This window comes from Pelodiscus sinensis, chromosome 2 (assembly GCF_052426305.1).
Source record: "Pelodiscus sinensis isolate ZL-2025 chromosome 2, ASM5242630v1, whole genome shotgun sequence".
NCBI lineage: Eukaryota > Metazoa > Chordata > Testudines > Trionychidae > Pelodiscus > Pelodiscus sinensis.
Window position 1 is genome coordinate 176,464,529 of NC_143053.1, and position 12,100 is coordinate 176,476,628.

General features: G+C 38.7%; 1 protein-coding gene across 6 annotated transcripts in view; it reads right to left on the reverse strand.

The window, feature by feature from the left end:
• ARPP21 (cAMP regulated phosphoprotein 21) overlaps positions 1–12,100 on the reverse strand; it is a 266,271-nt gene that overhangs the window by 49,422 nt on the left and 204,749 nt on the right. For all 6 annotated transcript variants that reach the window (XM_089776566.1, XM_014574051.4, XM_014574047.4 and 3 more), the window contains one exon: positions 6,425–6,551. In XM_089776566.1, coding sequence (XP_089632692.1) covers positions 6,425–6,551 — 127 coding nt within the window. The remainder of the gene's footprint in view (positions 1–6,424; positions 6,552–12,100) is intronic.

Consider the following 12,100-nt stretch of genomic DNA (forward strand, 5'->3'; position numbering starts at 1 on the left):
GGGTCCTTAACTCAATTTTTATTTTTTGGAAACTAAAATGGAAATCTACATGCTTCATTTGAACCATTGCCCCGGGGTGGGGTCGAGGATGAGAGGGGTTCAGTATGCAGGCTGCCATGTGGAGACAGGACTATCCCAGCCCTCTCTCACTGCAGCAGCTTTGGGCTAGGGGAGAAGCACCAGTCCATGGCCACTGCAGCTCCAGTGGGTATAGACAGGAGAAGGGGTGTATGTCCCCTGTTAGGGCAGGTTCAGATTCATCTGACCCCTGCGCTCCCCCAGCCACAGTGAGGAATGCAACAAAATGTACAAAATGTATTCCCTTCACGCTCTGACGAAGAGGAACCGCCAGCAATATTCTCATATGAATCAGGAGGTTGGGGGGAGGGGGAAGCAGCATCAGCCTCCACTACCTTTCCTAAAGATAGGGGTGTGTGTGTGTGCGTGTGTGTGTGTGTGTATGTGAGCGAGAGCGAGCTTGCTTGGAGCTGGGGCAGTCCTGAAAGCCCTTTCACCTGCCTGGTGATTCTGTCTCTTTTCTGCATGGTTTTGTGAGAAGCAATCCCATTCTAAGCAAGCCTCATTTTCCTGGCACAACCAAACCCTTTCCTTGGTTTAAGCTATGATAAGAGAAAGCTGCATACCGAATTTGCTAGTCCTAGCTCATACCATATAGCAGAAGTTCTTGAACAAACAGACAGACTCAAATATATAATAGCTGCAGTAAGCTCAGAGGTGCTGGAGCTATGAACTGCCAAGTCTAGAGGTGCCAGGGTTCAGCCCTAGCACAAATTAATCACTGGTTACTATTTATATCACAACTTACCAGTGAGGAGGAAATGTGATCACCCAGACTGCCATGCTGTAGCCCAGACAAAATGATGTGTAAAAAATGACCTAGCAAAGTTTTATCACATCTTGGAAATGTCTGGAACAGGCCTGATATGTTACATACATAGTGTATAGTGAGGCTGAGAAAGTACATGGCTTGTCCACTGAAGATTCTTCTTCATCTATGAATGGGCATAATATTTAACTATGCCAAAGTGGTATTTGTGAGGTTTAATCTCCTCATGTTTGTAAAGCACTTTAAAAATGAAATATACTCTCAGTGCTAAGCATTATTATTTTGAAAATAAATACACAGACACGCGGATATAAATCATTCCATTGATTATTTCATCAACTGTAGAAAAATGCAAATATTCATTATTGAATACATTTATATTTGATCATTCAAGGATAAGAACAAGGCTCAAATGCTTTCAAACTACTTCTACCGAGATACCAATTTTAAAAAATAAAATACTTGCCAATGGTGTCCGAGATATAATTCTCTAGTACTACTGTCTGAGAAAGAGAAATACCATTTCACTCAGTCAAGAAACCAAGCATTTCAATGTACCAAAAGAGATGCATCCATTTGCTTTAAACAGCCAGTATTTTTTACATTTTTACAAATCAAAAAGTGGTAAATTTTCACTGACCAGAGAAAATCTCCACAGTTCAAGGAACATTGAGATATATTTGGGAAGTTCTAAAAATTACTGGAATTCCTTACCACAACACTGATCTTTGCAATGGTCACTTTAGTCCAGACTTGTACAGATCTTATATCCTGATTTTCAGAGAAAGAGGCAATGTTCTTTACTATAAAGCTTAAAGATGAATATATTAAGAGAATACTCCTACTTGAATTTCAAAATAGTCATTTAAAATATTCGAACTAGCCATTCAAAAATGTACTGTGCACTAGCCAATGGCTTGACCTTGTTTTCAATAAATTAATGTCAACACTTTCATTGACTTCTAGGATCATTTTGCAGGATTGGACCCAAGAGCTGGTACAGTGGGAGTGAAATGTAGAACAAATTATTTATTTACATGAAGTAAAACTAAGCATTAAAAGGCTACACAACGGCTCTGTAATAAGCAACACTGCTAAAGCTGTCTTAGTGGTTACATTTTGAATTTAAATTAATATACTGTAAATGACAAAAGGTTTCCAATGGAGACCTTCTCTGAAACTGCTTCTTGCAAGACATGGGAAGCTTATCTTCTCATACTAGACAGCACTCTAAAATATGTCTATTTATCTAGCTATCCATCAAGAGTTCTCATCCCTCTCACCAAATGATTTATTGCTGTTAGAGCCTAATCTAATTTCAGGTGAGCTCATCTTTTTTTTCTGCCCTGGAGACATTTTAACTTCATATTGCTCTCTTTTCACAGCCATGAGAGAATACAGAGTCCCTTAGCCATTAAGGATGCTGTACTGACATTTTACTTTAGCCATTTGCTGTAAAAGTCATCATTATTGCTCTACTCATAAAGAGACCTTTTCTAAGAAAAACAAAAACAAATTGCTGGCATTAGATCAAATCTCTTCAGTCCAAAGTGTGAAAACTATAGACCTTAACAACTTGCCAGAGGTATGAAGAATTCCAAAACCCTCTTGGGGAAGCAAACTTTCTCATTTTAATAAAACAGTCTCTGAGCTTTTGAGGCCCTCAACAGCTCCCTGGTCATCCTGATGTATTTGTTATTTTATTGGTAGTCACACAATTTGGACTCCCTTATAGGCCTATCTTTATTGCAGCAGTTTTCTCTCGCCAGCAGCAAATGGTGCTAAATCTTCAGAGAACATGTTTCAGGAATAATTTTGTCATCTGCTTCATTCATGCCTGCCTCCTTTGCTCACCCATAACAAAGTCCTCATCTGCACTCTTTGCAGACATCGTATGTCTCTCAAATTTCTATGCTTCGCCATGACTACCTTACATTCTGCTCACATGCTAACCTCAATCTTGGTCCTTAATTCTACATTTGAAGGTAATTTCCTGTAATACAACATAAAGCTTGAAATATTTACCTTTGGATCAAAACATTTATTTAGCCAACCCAAAGTTTCATAGCACAGAAAGATATGGGGTGTTAAGTGCATTTGTGTATGCTTCTGCAGCAGTTGAATAGATATCCAAAGGAGTCCCGCCCCGCCCCGCCCGTGTTTGAATGTCTAGTGACTAGCCTGCAGTACATATTTGTGTCATAAGCAGTGTGCTTTAATATATTTCATGAAACATAATTTACAGCTATCAATCAAATTCTGGAAGATTAGTGACTCTCTAAATGCCATGGGTAGTTTAGGAACAATACAAAATAGAATAATCAATCCATATCCATCCATTCACTGACTATAAGTGTAAACAAAGTATTATTTAAAAATCTAGTTAATGCCCAAGAAAAGCTTCTTTTAGTCTGTACTTACCTTTCAGAGGCATTTTCAGACATTTCAAAACATAAGTCGATAGCAAGATGGATATCCATATTGCTTCAGGAAACAGAAGAAAATGCATCTTTGCAGGTAATAAAATTAATCTTTACAAATGTTACCAAACATTACAGGGCATGAGTCAGGTCAATTACAAAAATAAAAAAATAAAATAGGACCAATATGCCATGAGAAAGTAGGTGAGGTGGATCACTCTGGAGTTCTGGAAGGTGAGGGAAAGAGAGCACTGATTTCAGAGCATCCTCTGACTTCTTGCACCCCATCGAGTACCCTCTGTGAGTTCAATTTTCTTATATTCCAGCAGCATAAGGCATGTAGGTAGAAAAAGGGGAAAAGATGCTTTCTGTGGCACCTTTTCCCACAAAGGCAGAGGAAAACCTTTGGGATCTCTTTCTTTCAGTTCTTCTTTATACAGCGGGTGTTTTGAGAGCTCAGTATTCATTCCCAATGGCAGCATGGCTCTGATAGGAGCCATTATGTTTCAGCAACAGCATGGAAAGGCTGGTCTTTTGCATGGGACTTTTGGGTTCCTTTCCTTGTGATCTTGGGAAATTGTACCCCCTGTCTTGTCCCCTAATCTCTCTTACTTAAAAAGAAAGTCTGTAGGAAACAAAAATATTTTCTTTGTGGTGTTACCTGGTACTCCTATTCCCCTCATACAAATATCTTTGAGAGATCCAATCTGACCCCTAGTTAGGACCCATTTAAAATAATTGATTCTGAAATCTTAGGTTTGTGTGTTAGGACTTGGGCAATGGGTAAAGATTTATAAACAACCACAAAACTCTTATCACAGAATGTTGACAGGATGTAACAATTATTTTTCCAATGGAGCTGTCAAAAATTGAAAGGAGGAATTTTAAAGATACTGACAATTTTTCCAAACTCAAGATTTTTTCATCAAAACTCTTAGGGTATGTCTACACTACCACCCTAGTTCAAACTAGGGTGGTAATGTAGGCAACCGGAGTTGCAAATGAAGCCCGGGATTTGAATTTCCCGGGCTTCATTTGCATAAAGCCAGGCGCCGCCATTTTTAAATGTCCGCTAGTGCGGACTCCATGCCGCGCGGCTACACGCGGCACGGACTCGGTAGTTCGGACTAGGCTTCCTAGTCCGAACTACCATTACTCGAGGAGTTTCACGAGGAGTAACGGTAGTTCGGACTAGGAAACCTAGTCCGAACTACCTAGTCCGTGCCGCATGTAGCTGCAGGCTCGGAGTCCGCACTAGCGGACATTTAAAAATGGCGGCGCCCGGCGAGATGCAAATGAAGCCCGGGAAATTCAAATCCCGGGCTTCATTTGCAACTCCGGTTGCCTACATTACCACCCTAGTTCGAACTAGGGTGGTAGTGTAGACATACCCTTAGGCACACACATAGGTGAAAAACAATATGAAAAGCACATAAGCAAAATACAACTGATGTCACTATGTAGTCTGTACCCAAGCATAATGGCTACTACACTGTGGTATATAATTAAACTTGGTGTTCAGATACTCTGTTTGAGGATTAAATAGTTGAATTATCTGTGAAAATATCTGAAGCATTTCCGAATGTGTCTCATGTATACTTTAATTACATTAATTTCCATATTATGGATCTACTATTTCACTGAGAGTAAATATGGTTTTATAACAACACAGTCAACCAAAATAGAACCATATGACTCAATCTGCACTTAGGTTCAAAGATCTAATGTACATGGTTAATAAATATGCTACCATACTGTAAGACAAGACAAATTAAAAGGGACAGATGGCCTTCATGGAATACTACATCTCATTGAGAACTGTATTCTCCCAAAGCTATACAATCTGACAGCAAGCACCCCCCATCCCAGCCATGCTGACCAAAACCAACACCTGCTGTATTAGCATATTACATGGCTTTTAAAAGAAGTGCCATTGATCATGCAAACCAAGCATAGCTGTGTTTTGCTGTGGCTCTCCTCCCTCCTCCCTCCCACTCCGGAACACCTACTAAACTGTGACAAACCTGCCAGCAGGTCAGCTTACAGAGATTGGGAGATGGGCTGGATGACACCTCCCCACCCCCACCGGATCTTTTCCATCTCTCATGTCTATGGTGCAGAGTTTCATCTTAAAGGGCTTGTGGATCAAAGTCTTGGCAAACATGCTGATTTTCCACAAGGAAACAAAATTCATAGGAATTTCTATCAAGCCATTTGCATTCCTGGAGCTAAGACAGTAATAGACAGACAGACTGACAGACATTGTGTTAGCCAACATGACACATTTATGATTATATACACTGTAGCGATACAACCTCTCCTACCAGAATTAATACATGTCTAAAGACAGCACGGGGGAGGTTTGCATTGGAGAAGCAGACAATTTTTACAGAAGCTCCGTTTATTCATTAGGAACACAAAGAATCTCACCGCAGCACAAATAAATCAACCAACATCAGTCTCACTCTGTCTCCACCATCCTTAATATGGTTTAATTAGGAGTGGCATGACACAGTAGGAAAAGAGACCGGTTCACTGTGAGACCTGCTACTCACTCTCTTACAGTGTAACGGCCCCCCTTCCAACTGCCCATCGCTGCAGGGAGCTAACATCCAACTGGGTGTCACACAGACTCTAGAGCACCTCCTTGCCTGCTGTTTTCATGAACACTAACCTCAAAAGGAGGAAAATAGTGGAATATTATCATGGTAAAGACTACCTTTCATCTGTCTGGCTCCATATCACAGACATAGTTTCATCTTTGCAGAGCAGACTGGCCTCAGTTAAATTGCCATTACAGGTTTCTTGGTTTAAACATGTTTTGGGACCTCATACAATGAAGAAAATAAAAATGTAACTCTCGGATTTTGAATGAAGTATGAATGACCACAGTAATTTGCCACTTGCCTTACTTCAGATCCAATGTGTAATGTGTTACTGCAGTAAGAACCATGCTGTGTGCCACATGCTAGACGACAGCACTGAGGCATGCTTTCCTTTTTTGCTTTGTCTTTCCAAGTAAAGTGGATTTTTCACTGTTTCAACTTACTTAAATGGCCAGTGTGAGTTTTTCAGGCCCAAAACCAAACTACAATCAATAGATTCATCAGTAAATATAACACGGATGGCTGAAGAAATTAGAAACAGATGCAAATACCTGCTTGCTGTGCAGTCTGGGGTATTTGTTGACTCCGTTGTGCATTGTACTGAACTGAGGCAATGGGTCTATACTGCTGAGTTGCTGAGGTAGGGTACTGACCAGATGGGTAATAATACACTGGCATCTGTGGAAAGTAAGAACACCACCTAAGTACTTATGACAGAAACTGAAGACATACAGAAGAAAAAGAATCTGGTGAAGTAGTTTAGTTTTACAGTAATCAAAGTTTGACACAGTGCATTTTCAAGCACTTAGTTCTAATTTTCTCCTCCAATGTGATTATCAATGTCTTAAACAAGGTTAGTATGTAAGCTGGAAATCCTAAATGAAGCAGGAACATGAATATAAATGTTTCAAATACTGAATTACTTTGTTCTCATCGCATGTAATGTCAAAGAAAGAAGCGGAGACACACAGCAGCTATTTTTTAAAAAAAATTGTGCAAGCAATGTTACATATAAACAAGAGACCGAAAAGAATCGCAGAAGTACCATATTGTACAAAATTATAATGCTAATATGAATGTATTGTAGACCATATGGAAAACAATTAAATAAACTCTGGGGAAGATATATTAAATGGACAATTGAGAGTAGAAATGGCCTGGAATCAAAATGTGCATGTTATTTAATGTGAGGTATTTGTATGTATAAAAGTCTCCTTTGTTAGCTTATCCCTCTTTAATAGCTAATCGCTTACCTGCATGAATCACTCCCTTTAAAGCTTCTAGCAAATTTGACATAAAAATATTATGGATTAACAATAATTAGCGTTCTTCTTCTTACAAAATCTTTTATAGGTATTGAATCAACCAGTGTTGCTAGCTGTTTTATCGTACAGAACACTGTATACTAAACTGCCTCACCACACAGTTGAAAATGCAAGTTTGAGGGCCTCTGAACAGACTTTTTTGCACATTCGTCATCACCATTATAAAGCCAAACAGTTTTGTGTTGACCTTTAGTGAGTTCAATAGTGTTCCATATTTTCTAATGTTCAGCTAGAACGATTCTGTAATGGTTAGTAAGATACACTATAAAATACACAGGGGCACCTCTACAAGAGCTTCGAGAGAACTTCTGTTGTTGTTATTCTTAGACTATCTGAAGTGTATATCTATGTTTCTTTATAAGCCAACAGAATTATATTTGCTTCCCCATTTAGTATATAGTCTGTTTCAAAAAAGAGACACAAAATGCTTTTTATTTTTAATACAATGGGAATTATTAAATGTAGGTCATATTCTGCTATCTTTATTCATGCTGAGCAGTACATTAGTCTACAAGTAGTTTCACTGGAGATAACTGGACTTAATATGTTTTTCTCAGTGAGCGAAAAGGTACGTGGAATAAGGCCATATAGGACAGACGTCTGAAGAGTCAAAAGAATCCTTTTAATCCTTTTATAGGACAAAAATCTCAGAGACACAAGGCTATCACCAGAGTAAAAGTACCAAGTGTAACAGAACTAAGTTACAGAAACATACTGTGTCATGCTGATACATGGAAGCGTACTTATAAGGGAGCTAATGGTGGATTAAAATCACCACAATCATCTCAAGACATACCAGGACTTTAAACAAATGTTTCTATAGCTCCATAAGAAAACTCATACAAAAGTTTTCCAATGGACAGTTTCAAAAAATGGTGATGACTACAGGAAAAAGAGAACAGGAAAAACTACCAGGAGGAAGGGGAAACGGGGAGGGGTGGCTGAAGCATAGCATATGAGGGTGAAGCATAGATGGGAAGTGAGGAGAGGACAAAAGGAATAATAAGGAGATGGGAGACTCAGAATCAGGAAACCTGGACTGGGGAGGTGGCTGAAGGAAAGAGAACTCCAGACAAACTCCAGACTTCAGAGGACCAGATACTAAATCTTTGCCAATGGTTTTCCTTTGGACCAATGTAAAGACTGTTGCTTTGTCAGGTACATCAATCCAGAATCAAACCACGAATGCTTTAATTTGAGCTACCTTCACCTCTGAATTACTCAGAATAATGCTGAATTCTAGTCTGCCTTTGACCTGTGCTTTATCTTTGAATACAGCATCATGAGTGACGGGCATAGTGTAAGAATATTTGTCACCAGATCTAATGAAAGCTCTCTGTCTGGAGTTGAACATCCCAGTTTTAAATGAATGGTCTCGTTTTACCCTAGCACAACATAGTTAGTGTGGCAAAATCACCATGGGAAAAAGTGGCTGCACTCTTAAAACATTTAAAAATAAATGGCCACATGAAAACAATGTGAGCTTCCTTTTGTCTTTAATCAGTACATGAAAAGTTTGTAGGTATTAAATTAGAAATGCAGCCCAAACAGATTAGATCTGGATGCTTTAGTTGAACTTGCTTATCCCATTCTAATAACTGCTGTAACACTTAATACAAAGATAGCACTTATCATTTTAAAAAGTATCATACAGCCATGAACTAACTCATTTCTGTATAACAAAATCAGATTATTTTATCTAAAGTATACAGGGATAGCTTATAGGGATTTTCTTTTAATTCACTGGAACTGAATACATTTGTTATAAACTCCATTTAGGATCTTATCAGTATAGCAATCTATCACTTTGAAAAATGTTGTTAGTGGTATGGAGCATTAGATGGAAAATCATTTAATTTGGGGGTGATTAATGGTTGAATTTGATAGTAATCATGCATGGATGACTTGCTAAGAATAGACGTTTTTGTTAAAAGACTAGACATGAAAAAATGGCTTGACACAGAATATAGACGTGGATTAAAGTGAATCTTAGGCTGACAATCAATGATTTATTGATCTTGTAGGACATACTTTAATATGTCTTCTGTACAGCTCTCCTTCTGCCTACAGACACAATTTCCCCCAAAAGTAATCCAAGCCTGATATTTCCCACTGTGATATTACTTTACTGAACAGTAAAATTCATAGAATCATAGATACCAAAGGGACCACGTAGATCATATAACCTGACTCTCCTGAACTTTGCAGAATTACTCACTACCTTAATCCCACTAACATCTTCTTTTACTTATGCTTGACTACAAATCATTACCTTCCCTCTGCTAGTCGGCTGAAGTGCCCAACTGTACTTGATGTTAAGAGCTTTTCCTCTAATCTAAAGCTAGGTCTTCATTATGACCTTTTCCTGGCAAAGTTTATTTCACTCAGAGAACTGGCATAAACTATACTGGCCAAAGGTCTGCATTAACTAGGAGGGTGTGCAAGAAAGCTATATTACTAGAGCTCATTTACAGCTAAACAGATAGAGATTTACCAGCAAAACCTTTCCACTGTACACTTGACCTAAACATTTCCTTCTTCAGCTTCAACACACAGCTTCTAACCTCCTACCCTGTAAAAATCCCCTTTCTTCATTTATGTTGTTGCTTTGAAGCCATCCATGTATAGGCTACCATTTCCTTGTTGAGTTGCTTGTTTAATTATTTAATAATAAATGATTTCTTCCAAACTATTTAAGCTCTATTCAGTCTCTCCATGTGTTTTGTTCTCCATCATATTTCTTTAATGTCTATCCTAAAGACCTATGCTAGACCTGTGCTCAATATTCCAAGCCTACTCAGACCATTGCTAGGTTGAAGAGCATTATTCCTTTGACATATTTCATATAATCACCTATGTAATATAGAGAGCTCTGTAAACAGCTATGGCTTTTTCTTGTTTGTTTCCTATTTCGTTTAATATTATAAACCTAGGGTCCCCGTAAGATGACTCTCCAAATAGGTTTTCTCTTGTGTTGTTTACTTTCACACTCTAGCAGCTGTACTTTACATTTATTTGCAGATTGTTTTGTTGAGTGGACTGCACTTTCCTACCTTCTCCTAGTCAACGTACAGTTTGATTCTGTCTGCACATAGGTTTTCTATTCCAAATGTCATCAACAAATTAGTTACAGTTGAGTTTACATCTTCCTCTGGATTGTGACTAAGGCCAGTTATAGTGCTTTTACCATATTTCATAGTTCTGCATGGAAACTATACCGTCTCAAAATAAGCATGAATAACTCCCATCGGCATTAAAGGCAACTACACTTATGTAAGAGAATTTACAGGGTCTACATTGACCTATGGAGATTTCTGATACACAAATGCCTTCCAGTCAATCCAAAGGGTGGATTGCCTTTGTCTTACTTTAGGAAATTATTGGTCTCTTACTCTGGCTGCTCCCACGGTAAGGGAAAGAAAATAAAAATGTCATGATTTGTGAGTTGTCATCTAAGGAGGATAGAGTCTTTTGGTGGAACAAAAAGGGTTCTTGTCACCCCGCTCCCTGAAACTAGTGAACATTCCCAAGGATGAGCCAAAGGCCATCTGCATGGCTTTTTGTTTCTCTCCTAGTAATCTTGCTTACTAGTGGCCCTGAGTTCCACCCACCCCTTTAGGAGCTTCCGGATTCTGTTACTATCTCCCTGTTGAGCATATTTTTATCCCCTCAGTCACACAAGCAGAGGAGACAATATGCTCTTTAGTCAGTGCAGGGGAGGATACTGCTGAGGTTTTCACTGAACATGGCAGTCTGGTCCTTTACTGGAATACTTGGACCACGAGTATGCCAGAATGGCTGTCAGGTTTGGAGGAAAATAAACAGAATGGACAAAGGGTATTACTGTGACAGGTGAGTGGGGCAGCTGTCCAGGATGCAATGCCAGGGGAGAAAAAGCAGAAAATGATGAGAAAATCAGTACAGGCTCATCCTTGGCAAAAAAATGCCTAGTTATAGCTCAGTCTTGTGATATGGAAAACAAAGTAGGAATTTACCAGTGAAAGGGAAAAATATAAATCAAGAACACTGAAGTTTCCACTAGTGAACTTGTTTCTCATAGGATGATGGCAAAGCCCACAGAGGAGAGTCTAGACAAAAGACAGATAATTATGTTTATGATACTGAATAATGAATCTGTGGATCAAATTGAGAATGTGAAGCAGAAGATGAGGAAGTAGAAGATGACAAAGGGCTTTCTCCTCTCCCTTAGATGTATCACTTTAAAATCTGCCAGTTCCTCTCTTGATGAAGAATGAGAAAGGGAGCCTTGGAAACAGCAATAAAGCCAGCATTAATTCAACTTTAATATATTAATGTAAGATCTTTTTAGGCTTGCAGGCTTGGGCAACTTTCTCTTTTAAAAGGAAAAAGGGTGCATTAGCTGGACCCGCTCCTAAATTTTCAATGCTATGCTGTATTCCAGTGGCATGATCCCAGAGGCAATCTACTAGAAACCTCGTTGCCACTACATTTACAGGAACTAATTAGCCATTTAGACTCAAGCCTATGATGTATTGATATGAATTCAATAGCAAACTTCTATGATAGAGAAGTGCTTTTACACTGATTACATTACATTGATTATTGCATTATAACATTTTGCATGCATAAGCATCTTAACCAGTTTATTTAGTTTCTTTGCTTCTCCTTCTACAGAGAACAAAAAAACCTTTCACCCTAGATCAGTTATTCAGATTTCAAGGTCTACTGAAAAAAATAGCTACACAGCAATGACAATAGTAGCTAGGAAAATGCTGATTTTGGAGGGTAGGTCTTTGTGACACAGAAAATAGTGGTCAGGGTTTGTCACACTTTGCTTTCCTATTCTTATCAAAGCATCATCTTCCTAGTCATTATTGCCAATGCTGTATAGCTACATTTTAGAACAATCCCCTATGGCTA